Source organism: Panicum virgatum, chromosome 1K (genome assembly GCF_016808335.1).
Source record: "Panicum virgatum strain AP13 chromosome 1K, P.virgatum_v5, whole genome shotgun sequence".
Lineage (NCBI taxonomy): Eukaryota > Viridiplantae > Streptophyta > Magnoliopsida > Poales > Poaceae > Panicum > Panicum virgatum.
In genome coordinates this window covers 44,620,467-44,642,867 of record NC_053136.1, presented here as the reverse complement: position 1 = coordinate 44,642,867, position 22,401 = coordinate 44,620,467, and the positions used below count along the sequence as shown (strand labels likewise).

Below are 22,401 nucleotides of genomic sequence, written 5' to 3'. Positions count from 1 at the left end.
ACAGAAAATGACCTTTGTTTACAGTTAAACAGTAAGCATGAGCCGACATCGTCAGAACCTGCTGCAAAATCAACCCGCTTCCGTCCGCTCGCATCAGCCGAAATCGGGGCCGGAAGTTCCGTCCTCGCGGCTCCACGGCCTTGTCGCCGACTAGCACATGTCCTTAAAAATTCTCGCAGCGTCGTCTTACCACGAGGTTTGGATTGGATGAATGGATGATATGGTGGGGACAATTTGACTTGCTGCTGGTGGTGGACAAAAAAACCTCACGTCCATTTGACTTGCTGCTGGCGGGTGAACGAGAGGAACCAACTGCAGATTGGTGGTTGTGTACTGCTGAAGTGCATGCACGTACACAACACGGGTTCCTGCCGGCGCTTCCGTTTGTCGAAATTCAGTCCTGAAACGAGTACTTGGCATTGACCGGGCAAGATGATGCCTGTTTTTTTTTTCATACTGCTGCCTGATTGCATTGGTGTTTTATGTAAGAAAAATAAGAAGGGCATTAATTGTTTTGCACTTGTTGAGTACATTATAGAGATTGGAAGTGAGATGGAAAATGTGAAAGGCGTTGGTGTATGGAGGAATCAAATCAAATACTATATTCTAGACACTGTTCTTCAAGCTGGAGGAGTTTGAGTTTCTCTTCCGATACGTTCGAGAAAAAGAGTTTCTCTTCCGGTACTAAAAAAACAAACCTGACAGCTACTAGCCACATGTCCTCGTAGTTCGATGGACGCAGAATTGAAGAGGCATGCTCTTCACGTTCTAAATTTCTGAGTACTATAGTAACTGTAGCTAAGAATAAGATATAGTAGTAGCAAACATTCAAGTCTGGAACAGTGGGAGAACATAAAAACACTTCGATTTCTTGTGTTCGACTGTATCTATGGTTTTAATTTCGACTGTATCTGGTGACCAGGTAGCACAGCGCTTGGCCCAGTTGCATCCCTGGCTGTGTTTGGTTAGGGTGGTAAAAAAATTTGGCGAATTTTTTTGCACCTTTGACCACTAATTAGTAGTACTAAATAAAGTCTAATTACAAAATCATCTTCATAACCTTTGGTAAATTCACGAGACGAATCTAATGAGATCTTTGACCGTATGATTAGAGAAAGGTTACTGTAGCAAATCGTGAATTAATTAAGCTCATTAAATTCGTCTCGAAAAGTTACACCCATCCGTGAAAAGATTTCACAAATAAATTTCATTTAGTACTCCATGCATGCATTTATCATTTTGTGAAAAAAATTTCACCGTGTTAACCAAACACACGGCCCCTGTTGGGGAGATAAGGCAACCCGCACGGGCCGGGCCAGACCTGAGCCAGTGAGCACAGAAAAGCGGGCTGGTTTCCAGGCCCATCTCCAACGCGGCGGTGGTCGGCCCCGTTGGCTGCGTTGCGCAGTAGAGAGCCTCGTCTTCGATCGCGCCTTTTTTATTTTTATATTTTCCGAAAGCATTTTTTACAGAAATATATTTTTAATATCACAATTTACAGTTTTGTACCCCTACCGCCCGGCAGGGGGCCTGCCGCCCAGCAGCGGGGCGGCAGGGACTTATATGTAAATTTTAAAAAAAATTATTTGCGCGGGAGCCCTTGGCGGGAGCCTGCCGCCCTCCTGGCGGGCGGCAGGCCCCCTGCCGCTAATCCACTGGGCGGCAGGGGGCCTGCCGCCTGCCAGGGGGGCGGCAGGCTCCCTGCTGTAGACAGCTTCCTGTGGCCATTAGATGTGTTTTAGATATGGATACAAATAAAAACCATTAGTAAAGAACATGAATATGAAACGTATAAGCTAGCAACATGAATATGAAATGTATAAGCTAGCAATTCACACACAAACGCAAATGAGAACGAAATAGGTGATGTATGAGAACGAAATAAGTATAACATGATGACATGTCCATAACAAAAATACAGAAACAACTAGAAGCACATCCTAAGCACCCCGGCCACCCCGGCCATGTCGACCTCTTTTACGCTGAGCGTGGACGTGGTCTGTAGAGTAGGTGTGTCGCTCTGGAGGCCCTACGTCTGTACCTGGACGTCCGGTTGGCACAGGTGTCTGGAAGGTAATATCGGCCTGCGGGTTAGGTGTAGAAAATAACCGACTCCAATCTTCGAAGTTCGCCTCAAAGGTATCCTGTGTGGGCCCTATACAGTAGCAATTAAGATATCTTAATATCGTCTTATAAGTCATATATTTTGGTATATATTCATCATACGTACCTGGTGGTGGTGGATACGAGGAATGACCTATATCAGGAAGCTGGTGGTGCGATCCTGTAAACCGTTCAAATTATTTAAAATATTCATAGAGATAAGAAGCACATGATAAATTCGGGCTACAGATTAGGTATTTACCTTGCGTTCCTTCTGCTGTCGCCGTAGGGTAATACGAAGAAGGTCCAGCATCATACCCCTGTTGTGATCTTATATGTAAATACAAAAGGAATTAGACTTCATACCACAATTAATTGAAATTAAGATATCGACTATATATTTACCGAAAGGTCGTGGTGGTGCCTGTGTTGGTTGAAATGACATCCCTGCAGCTGGTGCCATGGTACTAAACTGAGTCCCTCCGTGAGGTTGGTAAGGTGGGTGTGCATCACCTGTATGGACTGAGAATTAATTGTTGGCTTCAAAGTAGGAAGTTAGTAAGTATCCTCACGTACCTGGATAATGCTGCTGAGACCAATAAGGTGCTTGGGAAGACTGCTGCTGTGTGGGACCACAAGGAAACGACGTCGAGGCTTGAGACGAACCGTACGAGTCATCGTACGATGTCCGGCTACCAAAGGCTTCAAGCATGGAATGAGATCTTTGTGAAACTCGAGTCCAGGCCGACTCTTGCTCATTCCTATTCATCATAGATCCCCCTCGAATCCTCATCAAATTCGCCCTGGCATCTAAGTCCATCAACCTGCACATTTCAAACTGCAAGCAAGAAAAAAAAAGGCATTAACACTGTAATCCAAAGTATTTGAAAAGCGATGATAACTTTGACTCACCGCCCCAGCTAATGCTTCGTCCCTATGTCGTGCGTACCCATCCTGTGCTGTCGCAACATGCGGCTGTGGTTGCATGTCAGCATATATCAAGCGGCAACGAGTCTGAGGCTGGTACCAGCTCAGGTACGCCCTGTACGAAGCCTCCGTGTGTGCAGGGGTCGCAAGCGCCACGTTCTCGTCTGCCTGGTCCCAGCCATCGACCCAAGGCTGCACCCTTGTCACCCACATGTTGGAGAAGGGTTGCCCAGTCCTCGATAAACTAAATATTGAAAACAATTTAGTCAAATATGATTAGTTAACTATACAATGCATAGTCACTGAAATAGTATATGAATTGTTACCTGTGGTCATGGCGTTCGACCCGATCCAATGCTGACGGCACAGGATACAACTGTCTTTGACCGAACTGTCTCCTGACTCTGTCCGGGCAATGAGCCTCAATGTAAACGTCGTACACCAACGCTGTAGTTGTCATCCATAAGGCCTGGTCCTGAAAGCAAACCGAAGATATCCCGATCGGTGCACGAGTGTTTATAGCCAACTCGGAGTAGGGCTCCCACACGACGTCTTCAGGTGTCAACCGATCAAACTCAGCCACAAAATCAGGATAGGCCCGACGAGACTGTACGTGGGCCCACCTCTTCTGCACAAAATTAATAATAATATGTATAAATAAGAAATACAAAGAGAGTAAAACAAAGCAACAGAATTGCCAACAGAATAGTACGAGTAGCAGTTATTTCCGTACCTGACGAGCGTACCAGAGAGTCCCCATGGTGGGCCTATCGTCCTCGGTGTCACCGTACATATCCAGCTCATACGGTGAGTGGTCGACAAGCGGGCGACCAATTGCTATCCTCTCGTACGACCAAAGCTGTAGCAGAATTGGACATCCTGTAAGAATTGCATTGTGCTTATTTTGCACCGATGCCTTGCAGAGGCCACGGTACGTGGCTGCAAGTACCGCTGCACCCCAACTGTATTGAGGCATTTCCTCCACAGCTGCCTCTGCGATCTCCGGTGCGTAAGGCACAAGCACCCTATCCACATAAGCCCCGTGTGAGTTGTTGAGCATTATGTATCCAAACAACCACAACAGGTATGCCTCAAGGGATCGAGTGACGCTATCATCATCAGCATCATGTGCCAAATTGTCGGGCTGCATAGAAATGATGAACATTTATGAGTACGAGATCAATTATAAAATAAAACCATAACTGCACTAGTAAAAAGCATAACTCTAACATTAATCGTTCCATAACAAGGTATGTACCTGGAACTGGAGGATCCATGCCTTGGCAGGGCCTGTTGCTTTTGGGTGCTCTTCTACATCAATCGCGATGTCAATATTTGCAAAACGCTCTTCTAGATCGTCCAACCACGTAGGCGGGACGACACGAGGCCCTACGGCATCCCCACTGATAGGAAGACCCAGCAGCATCGCAACGTCCTGTAGGGTCGGTGTCATCTCCCCACAAAGGAGGTGGAAGGTGTTTGTCTCAGGCCTCCATCTATCAACTAGAGCCGTAAGTAGAGACCTGTCCAGCTGTACTAAACCACTCTCAGCAAGACGACCTATAGTAAGAAGACCAGCCTCACTCAACCTGAAAAATAGAACGATCAAATGTAAGTACATTATTGTAACACCCCGGGTGTCTGCACAGTAGTTAAATAGGTGTCTGCACAGTAGTTGTGTATGTTTGCTAGGCATCATGTGCTTGAAATGCTTAAAAAGGATCTTTTTGTAATTATAAAAGGCTATATGTGTAATTATAATTTTATGCAAGGTCCTTTCTTTAGTTATTTCTGAATATAGCTTTTATGGAGGGTGTTTTTGCAAAATTTCAGTGCATTTATTGCATGGCATCCAATTTTGCTTGTAAGTCTACATTTGAAGTGAAATTGCTTTGAAAAAGACAATTCTTAGAATTCAAATTCCTTTCTATGTTTTTAATTTTAGCTCTTGAATCTTTGGTCAAATAAATTTTTGCACAACATCAAAGTTATAGATCTTGAAAAGTTGAACAACTTTCATGTTGGGCACTTTTTCATTTGAGCCCTATTTTAAAAGTTATCGCTGTTTTACAGTGGGGTCCCTGGAATTTTTGGAAATTGCAAAACTGCCCTTGTCTTCCACCTCCACCCCCTGCTCTGTTTCGCGCCGCCGCCCACCGACAGCGCCCCCGCCGGCGCCGGGGAAAGCTTTCCCGGCCATTCCGGCCATTACTTCGCCTCGCGCTGTCACCCACGCGTCGCCCCGGAGCTCCTCCCCCGCCTGTTGCCTCGCGCTGGAGCTCCTCGGCCGTGCCACGCGCCCCGCCGCTTCCAGAACTGCCCCAACGGCCGCCACCTCGCCGTCGCGGTGGAGAGCCAGCTGCAGCAGCCGCCAGCCTCTTCTAGCGAGCGCCTGAGCACTACACAAACCCCAGAAGTCGATTCCATTCGTTCTTTTGCCCTCTCCTCGCTCTCACACTACAGAACGCCGCCGCCGCCCCGCTTGAACCCCGACGAGCTCACCCCCGCTGCGGAGCCGCCTCACCGCCGCTCCTCCGCCCGCTCTGACCCCCTAGCAAGCACCGCCTCGCCCTCGCGCAACTCCCAGACCATCTCCCCTCGCCCGAAACCCATCGGAGCCACCCCGCCGCCGTGCTCCGAGCTCCACCGGCCACCGCTCGCCGTGGACCAAACTCTTCTCGCCCTCATTTCGCGACCCAAGCGCATCCCGAGAACCGCCTCGACTTCCTCTCTGTTTTCCCCAACCCACCCCTCGCCGCCGGTGAGCCCCTCGCCGGGATTTGGCCGGTCAACCGCCGCCCCTCTCTCTGACCCGGCCCAGGGACCTCGGGGTGGAAGAAACAAAACTTCAGGGTGTTATTTGAATAGGCCTAGACTCATGTGAATAGTGCACTAAGGACTTGTTTGTAATAGTTTGCTGTGATCTTTGAAATTCAATATCAATTCGTGAAAAATTCGTAAAATAGCAAATCTGGATGTTTTGGAATCCTCTTGAAGAAATCTATGCAATAGAACCATAATATGTTAGACTTTAGTTGCAAGTTTTTGCTGTAGACTTTGATTTGTGTTACTAGTGCATAAATATTGGCTGATTTTATCTTTTTCTTATCTACCGTGTGAAGCCTGATCTTGCCATGAAATTTTTATGGTGGTTTACTAATATGTATTTGGTGTTGCTATAAAAATTTCGTGCTCAGTTATTATTTGTAGATTTTCCTTTGTTTTAATCCTTGTTTAATAGACTTTATTTATGTTAAATAGTTTTTGTTCTTGATAAAACCTGAGTTTATTCTTGAGTGTTCATCTGGAGTATCTTAGCTTGTCCAGGAAGTTTGAGCTTCAGTTCATGGCTAGATCAGGAGCTAAAAATAAATCTTGCTAATCTGTTGTCTGTATTGTTTATTTTCTCATATTTGTTTCTGTGTAGATAAAATCTTAAAAAATTCACTGTAGTTAGTTAATTTCTTTGTCAACCTGCTGTTAAATTTTGAGGTTCTGATTTGTTCTAATTTGACCTGTATAATTCAAGTTTGTTCTATGTGTTGTCTGCATGAATGATTTGTTGTGATTAAATGGCTACATGTCTTGGCATGATTTTTACAGGATAGATTGCTTTATTCATGTTCTGTTTAGTGTAATTTTGGCAGAATTTATTACTGTTTTTACTATGAGTAGTTGTTTTGTTAGCAAACTATGTTTTGTTTGTTATAAGAAAACCACCCCCACTTGTTTATGAAGTTAGTCAACTTCTTTTGTGCTATTGATCATGATGTCTTGTGTAGTTAGTTTTGTTATTTAACTACTCTATAAACGATTGCCCATGTGTGCTTATAATACTGTTCTTGCATTACATGTAGACACGACTGCCTTATCGGACGGGACGTACGAGCTGATCCCGGAGTCTGACGGAGGTGATCTCGAAGCTCAAGTAAACACTGCTGAACTAACTGAAGCCCCGAACCAAAGTTCGGAAGAGCCTAGGGCTGAAATAGTTAGCAACTATCGAGAAGGCAAGCCCCGGACATAACCTATATTTCAAATTAATATCATTTACTGTATTACTTACTTGTGCATTTACAGTTCTTAGGATTTGAATTGAAACCCTAGATGCATGATCCTAGGAACCTATGTACTGGACACTAGACTTGAGTTCGACTACTTGCTAAGCTTATAGGACCGGTAAAAGTCGAGTGATTGCCTGTCACTCCCGAGCTTTATAGGAATTGCCTGTTTACTTTCTGTTAACAATATAAGGACGACGGACGGGGTTGTGATCGATATCATAACTTCATGTGAGACTCCGTCTGTGTTAATGAACTTGCTAAGGTCGCGGTGTGTGGTAGCGTTGGTTAAGTCTTTGAAAGTACTAGCCACATGCCGTCAATATGGTACGCGGCAAGCCTAGTAGCCGATTGGACCGGGGAGTGGATATACCTGACACTCTCTCTTAGGGATAGGTTTTATTTTTATGTTACGCAACACTGCGGCTTCAAGGGACAAGGGTGGACCTCGTAGAAGGGTGGACCTTGGAGCCCTGTAGTCGGGGAGAGTGTTCCTATCCACAAGCCGGAAAGAAAGGTCAACGGTTGTTTGGGGATGACCCGACGGTGTTCCAGACGTGTGTGCTAGGTTATCCTTGCAAGGTTGAATTTCGATTCAGAATCGTCCGCCTCTCACGATGAAATGAGACTGCTTGATCTCTTTGCCACACAGAGTAATAAGAGCAATATTATTATTTATCAATCTTGATGTTTGCTTAATTTTCTACCATGGTTGATTAGTAGCTGCTTACATAGAATGGTTAATCAACTAGAATCTTGAAAGCTAAAACTTGAAAGTAAGGACATACTCTTTATTGCTTTTCAGCAAAGGAAAACCAGAGCCTCACAAAACCTTGCATAGTCTAGCTAAAGTGGGCTATTTATACCCGTTGGCGGTTAAGTCTTGCTGAGTATTAGAATACTCAGCCTTGCTGTTGAACTCTCTTTCAGGTATGAGTTTTGAGGATCAGATCGCTAGCTTGACCTACCCTTGCTCGTTGCCTCCTGGCTGGTCCGTAGAGTGGGATACGTAATCGACCGGCAATGACCTTGACGAGTGATACCATGCTTGGGCTAGCCTGGTATCCTTTTTGCGACGTGTTGTAGCCGTCATGTTTTATCTTCCGCTGTTTAAACTCTGAACTTACACTTATAGTTGGTATAACTGCTTTACTTAAGTTGGTTTTGTAATAAGGGTTTGAACTGATTTGCAATCACTACTGAACTTGCCTGTGTTGTAAAATTTGTGGTTGTAATATCTCTGGACTCGCCTTCGTGCGGGGTATGCTTGTTCGATCCGAGAATCGGTGGTTGTATCGGGACGTTACCCGACAGACCAAGAATTGTTCCGTTTGAAGTGCGTTTAAGCTAATGTTGCCTTTATGGTGATGGCCTGCGCACTTGAGCCGGGATAATTTAGGCGGTTCTGCCACAATTATGTACGAAACATATACGAAACAAACGTATTTGTAAAAACATAATCCGACGACATATCACCTGGGCACCCATCGTGGCTCAACAGGAATAAACTCCGCTGGTGGACGTGGACGCAGCACGTTAAATTTCACGCGCTGAACCACAGCAAGAAAGGACCGGTGCGACGAGTCTATGACTCCGTCAAGTAGAGCTGGCGTATCTCCGGCCATACCTAACACAAAAAATATAAGTTTTCTGCATTTTCTATAATTTTTCTGCATTTTTCTACAATTTATCTTAAATTTTCATAAACTTTTCTAACATTTTCGTGCATTTCCTACAATTTTTTACAATATATTTTTATAAATATATTTTTCTAATATTTTCTAAATTTTTCTGCATTTTCTACAATTTATCTGAATGTTTCATATACTTTTCTAATATTTTCTACAATTTCTGACTATTTCTCGAAATTTTTTCTCGTATTAAACAACTAATCAATACCACAAAAGTTGTTGGTAAACCTAATTGGTTTTTCTAAAAACTAACCTTAATTCTACCTAAATTATATTAAAAACATTACCTAAATCGCTAAAATATCATTACTGCTGCATACACTAATTATAGAATTAAACATACAATAAATTTAGATTGAGAAAGTTGAGAAATATTTATTACCTGCGGTTAGGATCCAAAATCCGGCAGGGCTTCGCCGTTACAACTCTCTCCCTCACCCCTCCTCTCTCCCTCCCGCTCTCTGGATGTCGTGGGAAGCAAATGAGGGGGGAGGGGGAGGGAAACCCTTTTATACAGGATTGGGGAGCCTGCCGCCCCCTGGCCCAGTGGATTGGCGGCAGGGGGCCTGCCGCCCGCCAGGGGGGCGGCAGGCTCCCGCCAAGGGCTCCCGCGCAAATAAATTTTTTTAAAATTTACATATAAGTCCCTGCCGCCCCGCTGCCGGGCGGCAGGTCCCCTGCCGCCCACCTGCCGGGCGGCAGGGGTACAAAACTGTAAATTGTGATATTGAAAATATATTTTTATAAAAAATGTTTTCGAAAAATATAAAAATAAAAAAGGCGCGTCTTCGATCATGGCGCACGCCGCGCCGGCAACCTGCCACTGCCAGGGCCTACCAAACACCGAAACACGCGACCCGGAACCAGGAATCGGTGGCAACAGCGCGCATCAGCTCCGTCGGGATGGCCGGATGGCCGATGGATCGTTAGCACTTAGCAAATCTGGCCCAGAGATGTAAGCCGTGTTCGTTCTCTCGGTGCCGGCCCGGGCCCGGCGGATGTACGACGATGGCCATGACGACGCCGTGTGCCCGTGTGCTTCGGCCCGGAACACGGGACATGGGGGGACGCACGTGGAGCCCGGCATGGGCGCCCGCGGTTGCCTCAGCGCCACGTCTCGTCGCGGCCTTGCTCACGCTGGAGCACCTCGTCGCGACCCGCGCGCATGCACGGGCGCGACGCTAACTGAGCTCGACGATCTCCACCGCTTCTGTTAAGAATGGTGGCGTGGGCATCGCTTGGCATCCGACGGGCTCTGACGACGGGATGAGCTCCGACTCCCGTGGACACTTCCCCCAAGGACGGGCCCGTGGCATGCACGCGCACGCGCCTGAAGGTGAAATGAAGTCGAGATGTGATGAGCACTAGTAACAATTATTCATACCCAAACTTGGCACGAGCACGAACTACACGTCACGCACCACGCAAAAACTAATGGTAACGGCGTTAATATTTTTACGCCCACGCACGCACAGCTTGAATCATAAACCAAGCTCGACGCGACGCGGCACGCCGCCGTCACAGCTCACGCCACCGGCGGCGGGCCGGGCGGGCGCGCTCGCATCTACCCATTATTGTGTGTGCCCGTCACTTGGTCAGTAGTTGAAGTTGACGACCGAGCGGTACGTGGCGCCTGGCGTCCAGCCGGCGGGGATCACGTCGCTGGCGACGAGCGACCTGCCGGAGCCGGAGGTGACGCGGATGGAGAAGGGCGCCCGCAGGGCGGCGCCCGAGTCGTACCGCCACACCGCGCCCCACGACTGCTGCATCGGCGCCCACGCCGCGCCGCCGCCGCTCTGCATGAGCTCCACGGACCGCAGGTCGCCGTCACCGGACTCGTACTCCACCAGCACCGCCAGGTAGTTCGGGTTCGAGCCGGCGTCCACCTTGAACGTGATCTCCGTCCCCTGCCAGTTGCACGGCACCCTGCATGCAAAAAAAAAAAGGAGCAGCGCAGCGCAGCGCGCGGTCATGGACGGCGCAAAAAGAAAAGAAGAGACGCTCCGAGCCTAGCCCTGTCACGACAGCCAGGCTACGCGAGAATGTCCGTACGCGCACGCCGCATGCGTCACGCCACGGTCACGCTGTGCTTGTGCGTGCATGCGTGAAGCCACAGCGAACGGGGATTATTACGTGCAGCTCAGCTGATCTGCTGGTCTTACCGGGTGTACTGGATCTTGAGGCGGCCGGCGGCGCGGAGCTGGTCGGCCTGGCCGGGCTTCGCCATGGCGCCGAACGCCGTGCCGCTCAGGTCGAAGTGCACGGGCTCCTCCAGGCACGCGCCGCCGGGGCACTCGTCGGTGAGGACCACCGTCACCGGGCTGCCGGAGCACGCCGCGTGCCCGGTGCACCTCACCTGCGGGAATAGTATTGGCCCCCCAACGGCGTCATTAAGTGAGCAGTACAATAACATTTACTACAGGTGATATTCTCTTTTTTTTTCCTCTCTGTTTTGAAACGGCGAGCGACTAGAAACTGAAAGATGTATACGGCGTCTTATGTACGACGAGCGTGCGTGGACGGATGGTCGGACCTGGTAGCAGGAGCCGCAGCCCTTGCCGCTCTGGAAGATGGACGGGCTGCCGGCGGCGATCATGGACGCGAACGGCGGCATGTCGACGGCGTTCTGGTACCCGCACGCGCCGCCTGCACAACGAAATAGATCGGCACACGCATGAGGGGCAGGCATTGTTACATTATCAGCACTATATCTGTGCGCGTCCATGTATCAACAGCATGCGCAACGCACCGTCGCTCCCGGCGCCGTTGGGCGCGCCGTACCACGTCGCGCCGGCGTCGTCGGACCAGCCGGAGAGCTTGCGGTGGAGCTCGACGGGCGTGCCGGGACGGAGGAGGCAGGCGAGCGCCGCGAGGGCCGCGAACACGAAGCGAGACGACGGGGTCAGTGTCTTGGGGGAAGCCATGGCCGGCGCGCCCACGACAAGCGGAGCGCGGGGCAGTGGAGTGGAGTGCGCTACCTGCGTGTGGCGGTGGTGTGCGCTCCCGAGCTTGCCCGTGGCGTCTACTTATAGGCTGCGGATGGGTAGGTGGCGGGTACACGGCAGAGATTGATCGCCCAGCCACTAAATTTACTCCGCTGATTGTCGGGTTGCGGCGTAGCACGGCCCGCGGATTTGCAGGGTCAAATCCGTCCGTCCGAAATTCAAGGTGCAAATCCCCATTTTGGGATTCTTCTATTTCCACCATGGTCCGCGGTGACTCATTACTCCTCTGTTGGTGGAAATGGACTTCGTTGATTGTGTCCAGATCCTAGGAGAAATGAAAGGTTGGAGTTAAAGATACCCGTTGATTGTGTGTTATTTACAGATCAGTTGTTTCCGGTTCCGCCGCAGTTGATTCCATCTGGATACCGCCGCAGTAGAATTAGCCGGCGACGGACATGGAAAAAAAAATGACGCAGCGCAGGTAACCAGAGTTGCAGAGCACCTCGTCAAGAGGACGGGACGGCAGTTTCCGTTATTTCGGTTGGAGAGACGACCCCAGAGGCTCTAGTCGTTGCCCATCCCGAGACGGCACGCCCAAACCCCGTCCACTTGATGATCCCCCAAAATCCCGATCAGCCGAGCGCCGCTCCCATCGGCGTCGCGAGATGAAAAAAAATTTCAACTCTCCCGGCGCCGTGAATCCCTCGGAAACGCACGGGCGCGCCCCCCGCGACGTCGTCAGAACTGCCGCCGCGGCGGGCAAGCAAGCAAGCGGCACTCGAGCCGTGATTCTGGGCAGCTTTGCCGGTCCCTCTCCCCCGCGATCCGTGCGGTTCCGTTTGCGCCGCCCGGCGAGCGGATTCAGCGCTCGCGCGCGCAGGGTGCGGTGGGCTTCAGATGACCGGCACCGGCGGGCGGCGGCCACGCCGACTCGCACACGAGTCTGGTACGGTGGCCCGGATACCGAAGCACGGCGGGGTGTGGCGAGGTCAATGGCGTCGTTCTCGCGGCTCCTGGATTTACTCGGTTTAGTTGAGGAGGAAGAAGGCGTCGTCGTGAGTCGTGACAGCGCCCGCTCGGCCTCGGCGAAATGAGTTGCGGCAAGCCGGCAAATCGGGGCAAATGGGCACCGATTTGCGTGCTGAAGCCTGAAGTAATCCGTTAACTGGGCCATCTCGCAAGGAAAAAGGCAGCCCATCATCCGTCGCTCAGCCACCGGCGCATCTACAAATATGTAGATCTATATCGCTCAACCAAAAGGAGGCTTGCGAGAGCCTCTGGGCTCTTTGGCCAGTCCTGACACGCCGCGTCGGACTCTAGTATTCTCCACCGGAAGACGGAGAAGCCGGCGGCGGTGATCATGGAGCAAAACGGCGGCTGGTCCACGGCGTTCTGGTACCCGCACGCGGCACCTACATGCACAAAAAATCGACATGCACGTACGCCGGCAGGCATTACAAGGAATTTCGAGTTAAAGTACGAGTGCGGCTCGATTTTTGGCATTTTACTATGGATCGTATAACACTACGTACAGTTTCGTTACCACTCCTGCATCGACACTTACCATCGCTCCCACTCCCAGCTCCGTTTGGTGCGGCGTAGCATGTCGTACCAGCATTGTCGGACCAGCCGGAGACCAAGTCTCTTCACAATCCAGTTTCTAGAGATCAGGTCTCTTCACAATCCAACTTTTAAATTTTTTTTAGCATAAAATTATATAGGATCGAAGTCCGATTCTTAGATTACCTTGGCTAAATTTTAAGATCCATTACAACCCTCAGCTGGAGAGCTCAACGGGCGCGTCGGGACGAAAGAGGCAGGCCAGAGCCGCAGAGGCTATGAAACGTGACTAGACCTTGATCTTAGAAGCATGAAGAACTTGGCCCATCGGCAGGAATTGGGTGACCGGAATTAGCGGAGGACATCTGAACAAGCGGAGTGTTGTAAAAAATTAAACAGTATGCTCGTCTAATTTATTATATAGCCTGCTGATCACCAAGAGTATTTGTCGGGGTGCAGTCTACAACTACTGCATGCAGTCTCTATTTAAGAAAAAAAATGGGGAAACTAGGACTATACTGTCTGTAGATTTATTCAATCAGATTATGAACACATAAAAGACATCCACTATCTATTCAATTAAAACAAAACGGGTTCGAATAATAAACTATGATTAGCATTATCTATATTTTTTTACAGAAAATATCCATAAATATTTACTCCATATTTCAAAATAAAGACGATTTTGACTCGGTACTTACTCAAAATTAGGCTGTGATCTATCATTTATCTTATATTATAATGTTTATAGCAATAAAATCATAATGATATGATATTATCTTCAAATAAGAATGAAATAATACTATACACTTTTTTAATGAACCGAATTTCTTATTTTTTTGAAATCAAACCAAATTTCATCTTGCAAGGCTAAATGCTGGCGTGCGTAGAAAGGCTACTAACGCCGTGGGATGATGCTGACCAAAGACAGAAAAAAGGAAAAAGTCCTATTTACCCCCTGAACTTATGGCCGAGTCCGAATTTCCTCCCTGGACTCGAAAACCGTCCGAACTGGCTCCTCCGAGTCCTGATACCGGGTAACTTACCTCCCTGGCCGGGTTTGAAGGTAGTTTCGTCCCATCTGGCGCCACGTCGACGCCACGCGGCCTTTATGACATGGCACGGGCCCACATGTCAGGTGCCGCCGCACCAACACTCCCCGCCGCCGTCCGCTGCCTATCCGATTCCCCATTCCCCTTTCTTTCCCAAACCCTAGGAACCCTAGCGAGCCGCATCATCCGCCATTCCCCATTCCTCCGAAACCCTAGCGAGCTCGACTCCTTGTGGGATGTCGCTTTCGGTGAGCTCCAGCCCTGGTCACGGCTCGTCGAGCGGCGACGGCGTGCGCCGCTATTCGCCTATCCCATATCGCAGAGGGCCGTTCGATTATGAGCCGTCCGTCCTCTGCCAGTGCGGCAGGAAGGCTGCGCTCTGGATCTCCTGGAGAGATGACAATCCGGGAAGGAGGTATTTAAAGTGCTACAATGCGCGGGTAAGTTGGAGTTTTGGAGTGGATTTAGTTGATTTTGCCGAGTTGATCTTAAATGCACCTCTGTTTGTGTTGGAGCTGCAGTCTAGAGGTTGCAATTTCATGGGATGGTTTGAAGGGCCTGTTGATGAGTTCGTCCGTGGCTTGCTCGTCGACCTCCGTGACACCGTTTGGGGTTTGAAGTGTGAAAGGGTGGAGCTGAAGGCTGCTCTTGCGGATGCCGTGGTGAAGATGGAGCAACTGAAGGAGGAAATTAGTGCCCTGAAGGTGGAGAATCAAGCTCTGAAAGCTGTGAACAAAGCTTCGGCGCAGAAGTCTTTGATGAAAACGGTCTTGCTGATTGGATTGGCTGTTCCAGCTGCTGCTGTTGCAGTTTTCATGCGCCTAGGTTAGGATCCAGCAGTGTTAAAAGTCTTTTGGTACTGATGCACCAGGAAGTAGTAGCTTTAGTAAGTTCATGTTAGGCATGGCAATGATCTGGATGGTAGGTCTGTGTTGTAGTACTAACAAGTGATCTATGCTGGAACCTGTTAGTATGTGTTGTTTGGTAACTTGTTTTGTGGATCGTGTAATGGCATCATGTGGCCTCTCTGAACTGAATTGAATTGGAATGGTGGAATGCAACTAGATTGTGCTAGAAGCAAAGTTGTCATTGTGTGATGTTGTGTATGTTGTTGAGCCAGTGTTGAAAACATGTTCATGTCATGTCGCTGAAAAGCACAACCAATGCACATAATAACATGGTGCCATACACTTTGGCATATAAAACACAAGACCATAGTGTTTGCCATATAAAACACAAGACAAACAGCCATTCAGTTTGGCACACAGCACAGACATCAACCAATAAGCCATAAAGTTTGGCACACACATCACCCAATAAGCCATACAGTCTGGCACACACATCACACAAACAACCATTCAGTTTTGGCATACAGTACACATTCAACCATACAGCACACAGTCAACCATACAGCTTGGCATACATCATGAACAGATCAATCACTTCACAGCTTTGCGGTGTCCCAAGGAGGAAGAAGAAGCATAGGGCCTGGTGCAGTGGCCCTCTTTCTAACTTGTTTCTTCTTTGGTGGTTCTTGGGCTGAACATGTTGATGAAGCTGATCCAGACCTCATATTGATAGTAACAGTAGATGTTGCTGCTGAATTTGGAGCATGTGCAGTCAGCTGCATTGTAGCAGACCCTGATGGAGCAGTTTGAACCCTTGCTTTGGCCCTGCTGTGCACAAGTCCTAAATTTTTCCCTGCAAGGTATAAGCAAAAAGAAAAAAATGAATCAAGTATATGTTGTATTTTTCTGACATTTTAAGTAACATAGGATCTTACCTTTGACATAGAAGAACTGGGCCCAATCGAGTCTTGGCTTCCAATTTCCATGGAGAGCTTTCTTTTGCTACTGATGCTGCCATGTTGAGTACCAGATGCTGATGCTTCAGTAGCAGTAGGAGCCATAGGAGGACCAGCAGGAACAAATGCTGAAGTACCTTCACTGCCCTCACAGAGGTTGTTTTACCATTTTTCCTATCACAAGATGCCCTATTGTGGCCAATACCTTTGCACTTGTTGCATCTAATTACAGTTCCCACTCTTGACACCTTAGTTGCTTTAGGTTTTTCATGAGGTTCTCTAGTCCTCTGTGTCTTCGGTCTACCTGGCATTTTAATGTATCCTGGAGCTTTCAGTTTTTCTCTATCAGAGATTGGCTAGTTTTCTTGTCCTTCAACTGGCTCTAAGAAGTACATGTAAGTCTTTCTGAAATTTTCCACTGTGTAGCAGTCTGCAATGTAATGATCCAAAAAATTTTTCTTGAAGTATATGTTGGATATTGCATGGCAACATGGCAGCCCAGATAGTTACCAATACCTGCAAGAGCAAGTCATTGCCTGTAGGTCCACTGTGAACCTATGATCCCAATGTTTGAGCTCAAATTTGTCTGCTCCATTACTTATTGCATGGTAGTAGCCAGACATTTTCAGATATGAATTCAGCTTCTTCATGATGTTTGGGCAAATTCTCCCCATCAACCTTTCTGATTTGGATCTCTGCTCCTGAATCCTAATCATAACTTTTCTTCTAATGGCCTCTAACATTGTGATGATAGAAAAGAACCTGGCCTCAACTATACATTTGTTAAATGACTCACAGAGATTATTATCCACTGAGTCACAATTGCTTCCTAACCTGAACCAAGCCCTACTCCAGGTGTTGTGGATGTGTGTTCAATATGGCTTGAGCACTAGGTCTAGTCTCTTTTGCCAACCTAGCTCTAGCAAGATTGAATAGCATTAGGCATGGGGCCTTTGCACAACCCCAGAACAACTTCTGCCATTCTTTCTTGAAGAACTCCTTCCAGTTTGCATAAATATGCCTGGCACAGTTTCTATGTTCAGCTTCTGGTGCCCACTTCTGAACAGCATTCAGGATACCCTTTTGCTGGTCAGATATGAACACCCACTCCTTCCCATCTCCCACTTGAATATCCCTGAAAAGTAGGTCACAGAACCAATCCCAGTTCATGTTGTTCTCTTTGTCCATGACAGCCCAGGCAATAGGATACATTTGGTTGTTGGCATCCCTTCCAATTGCTTGTAGCAGTTCACCACTTGTTGCACCTTTGAAAAAACAACCATCCAAACCAAAAATGTTGGAGGATCAACATCAGGCAGCTTGTTTATCACAACTGTGCTTCCAGGATTACTTCTAAGCAGCTCCAACTGATAGTCATATAGCACCTCATATTGACCTTTGGTTGCATCATATGCTTTCTGCATCACAACTTGCCTTAGCTCTCTTCAACTTGGAGATGGAAGCATCAGCAAACATCTCTTCTAAGACTGTATTCTTCATCTGGGCAAAATTCCAGCCAGGGTTTGCCATTATGAAATTCTCATACTTGGCAGCTATCTTCCTAGCAGTGACAAGCTTGTTATCTCTTCTGGGAGGACATGTGTGCTCATCTTTAAATGTGGCAACTTGGCAGCTTATTGTCCTTGAGTTCCTAGAGCACAAACACACCCAAGGACAATGAGCCCAGTCACATTTAGCCCTGACTCTAGTTGGCTCATCCTTGATGAAATTGACAACCTTTCTTTCATGCAAATAGTACCCTATGATAGCCTCTTTGAATTCTTTCTTACCACTGAACTTTATCCCCAGCTCAAATTTTGGGACATCATCACTTGACTTGAACCTCCTATAATGCTCCTTCTTCTGCCTTAACTCTCCATCACTGCCTAGTTTTATCAACTGAGTCTTCATCATTTGATTCTAAATATGGAGTACCATATCCTTCACTTTCAACCTCTTCTTAAGCTCCCTTTGAAGCTTGACTGCCCAGAAGCATATCATCAAGTGTAGCCATTTCACCATTCCTCAACTTCTTCTTGAAAGCTCTGAATTTTCTCAAGATATCAGCAGCTTCATCATCTTCTTCTGAGGAACAATCATCACCAGGCATGTAATCACTATTTTCTGACTCAGCAGACACATCATCTTTGTTGGATGGTATTGCAACAATGACTTCCTTTCCTTTCTTGCTGGGACTCCTATAAAATTCTTGCAGCCGCTTAATTTGCTTCTCAACTTCTTCCCTACTTTGCTGTCTTCTCCTACTTGGCTTCTCCTTTGTCATTACTTCAACACAGTCATCTTTGGACATTTTCTCTTGCATATCCACAAGCTCATCCTCAAAATCACTGACATTCCTCTCCCTATCTGAATCATTACCAGAACCATTTTCCACTGGAGCATCCTCAACAAAAATATCAGCAACCCCTAGTTCAACAATGATGTCTGACATAAATTGACAAGCCCTGTCATCAACCAAAACACGCAGGCCATCATGCAGTTCCATTCCAGGAAACAACCAATGCAGCAGAACTCCTTCAGAGACATTCAAGTGGTCGCGCAGGTGCCCTACTACCTCTGGTAAAGATACCTTGTCCCTATCAATATAGGACATTGCTTCTCTGCCTCTAATATACTCCCTCTTATTCCCATGGTTGACAAAATGACCTCCAAAATGGAACCTCACTGCCAACATATCTAGAAGATCCATGACTCCAACCGAATAGTCACTACCTACATGCAATTAACAACAACGACATGCTCAGTATCACACACCACTAATCAAGACCGACACAAGATTTTAATATTGCCAACTCAAGATTAAAATACACCTCCACCGAAGCCTCCCATTAAACATCTACAACAAATATCCTCGGATCTAGCGAAAAGGTGCCTACATTAGTGGACCCACTACATAGATCCACAATAGGAGCATTTCTTATTCCTAATCCGTCGCAGGGAACATGCATCGAGGACTCACCATTTCAACCGCCGGTGGTTACTTTCCCCACCGATGGCGACGCCTTTACCCACCACCCACGTCCCTGCAGATCTACCCGTCGAGGATCCGCGCACGCCACCGTCGAGAGACGCACCACCCGACGGGATGTCGCTGGGGGAGAAAGAATGGAGCATAACACGAGCGCCGCCTAGGGTTTGGGAAAGAAAGGGGAATGGGTAATCGGATATGTCGGTACCCTGCAACTGGGGTACCCACTCCTACTGTGCCAAGACTCGCGTAGTTATCCGTAACTACGCCCTAAGGAGCTGAGCAGCCGACCCCTGGGGTCCGACTCCATCTCACCGGGCCAACGGTCCCGGACCCGCTTCCCGCTCGGGGACGGGTCCGGTGTCACCACATGTCCCAGAGGTGGAAATGCTCAGCACCTGTGACCGCGGACCCGGACCACCGCACGTGGGTCCGGGACCTCCACGAGCCATCTGGACTCCCACAGATGGGTCCGGGACCTCCACGTGCCTATCCGGACCCTCGTGAGCTCTCGGCTCAGCTAGCTGCTCGGGAGGGGTCCGGAGCCGCCACGTGTCACGCAGACGCGGGCGCGGGCGCAAGCCTTCCGCTGGAAGCTCCCTCACCCACCCGCATTAAGTGCGAGTGGTTGAGGCAGGCTCTACTGCCTCTGGGCACGGGGCAGCTTTTGTCAGTCCACACTGTGGATCGTCAGTTACCGGGACGGCTCGTCAGTTACCAAGACAAGCATTAAAGACTCAGCGCCGTGCGCATGGGCGACGAGTCATGATGACCAGCTACTGACTGGAGCAACATTGCACGATGCTACAGTGGACTGAGTCAGTAGTTCGGCGCTTCATCATGACCTCGACGCGCGGCTGCAGAGACTAGACTCTACTCTGACAGGACAGCGCAAGACCATCCCTGGTCAGAAGCTACGCACGGAAGCCGACGACAAGATCTCCGGATCTGAGGTATTGAAGGCCAAAGTGTAGTTTATAATACATCACCGGGTTCACATGTCGGGGCCCCGTTAAGTGTACGTGCTCCCCTTGGACATATAAAAGGGAGAGCACGCCCGCTAGATCCTCAGACTCTCTCGAGACTCAGCTCTCGGACACAAGCAATACAACACACAGTGGACGTAGGGTATTACGCTCCGGCGGCCCGAACCACTCTAAACCAGCTGTGTTCATCGTGTTCTTCCTCTGAGATTGGGCTAATCCTAGCTAACCCCCGATTACTCACCCTCTGGGTTTAGGCGGGTGCACTCCGCCACCCGGCTGTGTGTTTGCACACCACGACAGGATAGGCAGCGGACGGCGGCGGGGGGTATTGGTGCGGCGGTACCTGACACGTGGGCCCGTGCCACGTCATAAAGGCCGCGTGGCGTCGACGTGGCGCCAGATGGGACGAAACTACCTTAAAACCCGGCCAGGGAGGTAAGTTACCCGGTATCAGGACTCGGAGGAGCTAGTTCGGACGGTTTTCGAGTCCAGGGAGGAAATTCGGACTCGGCCATAAGTTCAGGGGGGTAAATAGGACTTTTTCCAAAAAAAAACAGTGTGATGATGGGCCGTGGGGCCAGTGGGCTTGTCACACATGACATGTGAGACTTGTAATGGGCCTATTATTATACGGAGCAGAAACGTGGCCTGCTGGCCTATGGCATGAAAGAGAAACTGTTCGGAGGCCCTTAGTAAAGTGGGTTGCAATTTCATGCGGAAGCGGAACTAACTGCAACGGGTCAGTCGCACTTTTTTGGGCTGATGAACTGGGTTAGAGAAGTGGCAAAGTTGGATGGCCCATCCTTCTTAGGGCATGTACAATGATTAGACGGCTGTCGCCTGTATGTGTATAGAATACCGCACGCAGACGACAAAGCAGACAATATGTACAATGGTGTCTGTGTAGCTGTCTGCAAGCCATTTAATGTATGTCTAGACACATGAAATATAGTGATCAAATATGTGAAATAGATCTTTATGTATTATTTTGTGGCATACATGAAAGAATCATTTATGTATGCAAATAAAATCACATAATAGTATTTTTTTTAAGAAACATAGACCAATATAGATAACTAGAATACATGAATTGCTAAAGGCTATTTTATAAAATAGCTAAGGGTTTTATTGTAAAAATGGGTCGAGAATATCTCCAACTCATCTCTCTATCTCTCTCGTCTCTCAGCCACTCATTTCTGACTCATCTCTCTCGTCTCTCAGCCACTCATTTCTCTCTCCCGTGCTTGCATGCTCCACTGACCACCTTCCTCCATGGCAGGGCGGGCTGCTGCGGCAGGCAGGCAGCAGCGAGCGGCTGCCGGCGAGTGTGGCGTGGGCAGCAGCGAGGCTTGGCGCGGAGGCCAGCACTGGCGCCGCACCCGTCAGGCAGTAGCGAGCGGTTGCCGGCGAGCATGGCGTGGGCAGCAGCGAGGCTTGGCTTGGAGCGGTTGCGGCGGCGCGGCGTGACGAACGTGGGCGGGCGCAAAGTATTTGCCCATCGAATCGGGAGCGCGAGCACGAACTCGCAGAGGATCCGTCGTCGCCGTTACATCTTACAGCTGCTGCTACAACAGATGTGCCAAGCCGTCGCTTACTCTCGGGCAACGGGACGAGGCCGTCGCCTCGCGAGAGGACGGCAGAGGCCGTCGCTTCCCGGTTTGCTCTCGGAAGTCACAATAAACCAGCAATAGACGGCATAATAATTGCCATTGTAGATGCCCTTAGCTCAGTTGACCTGGGCTGGGCCGGCCCATTCTTCAAAAAAGTCACGGTACCGCATCAGTAAACGTCTACGCAGCTTCTACAATTACTCCCTTCGTTTCAAGATGTATTTCGTTTTGATTTTTCCCTTCGCTTCTACATATATCTAGATATATAACAAAATATATAAATCTAAAAGTCAAAACAGCTTATATTTTAAAACAAAAGAGTACATCAGTATACATACATAGGGCCAAAATGCACAAACTTTTGCTTGTTTGAGACGAACAAGTCAGAAACTGCACAAGACTGGACCAAGTGCCCAGACTGCAGCTGAGGTGAGCCAATGGATTCGCCAAAAATAAGGAGATCAGAGAAGCATCAGTTGAATAACCAGTAATAAAGTAGACTAAGGCGTACAGTTTAAGAAAAGACGAAGTAACAGTCAGATCTTCAACTGCATTTAAGGTGAGCTCCACCTAATGCTGAACAGCTGAAGTACAGTACACCCATGACCCACCCAGCTCAAGAGCCTCGGCATGGTTGTACTAACATCAGTCTCGCAATACTATAAGTCATAAG

At 48.5% G+C, this 22,401-nt stretch overlaps 1 protein-coding gene and 1 long non-coding RNA gene across 2 annotated transcripts; both read right to left on the bottom strand.

Annotated features, from left to right (window-relative positions):
• Positions 1–4,498: 4,498 nt before the first annotated feature.
• On the bottom strand, positions 4,499–9,222 carry LOC120657361. The gene is made up of 3 exons (XR_005668144.1): positions 9,165–9,222; positions 8,568–8,718; positions 4,499–4,619 (listed from the first exon to the last, which is right to left on the bottom strand). It is a non-coding gene; the product is annotated as an uncharacterized LOC120657361 (long non-coding RNA).
• A 915-nt stretch (positions 9,223–10,137) lies between these two features.
• On the bottom strand, positions 10,138–11,764 carry LOC120657352 (expansin-B18-like). The gene is made up of 4 exons (XM_039935654.1): positions 11,532–11,764; positions 11,316–11,428; positions 10,945–11,138; positions 10,138–10,708 (listed from the first exon to the last, which is right to left on the bottom strand). Exons 1-4 carry the CDS (start codon positions 11,704–11,706, stop codon positions 10,378–10,380), a joined length of 813 nt encoding a protein of 270 aa, XP_039791588.1. The 5' UTR covers positions 11,707–11,764; the 3' UTR covers positions 10,138–10,377.
• Positions 11,765–22,401: the final 10,637 nt, after the last annotated feature.

Excerpts from the sequence above, each read along its gene's own strand:
- LOC120657352 (XM_039935654.1), bottom strand. The coding sequence starts at position 11,706 with ATGGCTTCCCCCAAGACACTGACCCCGTCGTCTCGCTTCGTGTTCGCG. Across the intron at positions 11,429-11,531 it reads CAACGGCGCCGGGAGCGACG|GCGGCGCGTGCGGGTACCAG; the intron begins GTGCGTTGCGCA and ends TTCGTTGTGCAG. Across the intron at positions 11,139-11,315 it reads GCTGCGGCTCCTGCTACCAG|GTGAGGTGCACCGGGCACGC; the intron begins GTCCGACCATCC and ends CTATTCCCGCAG.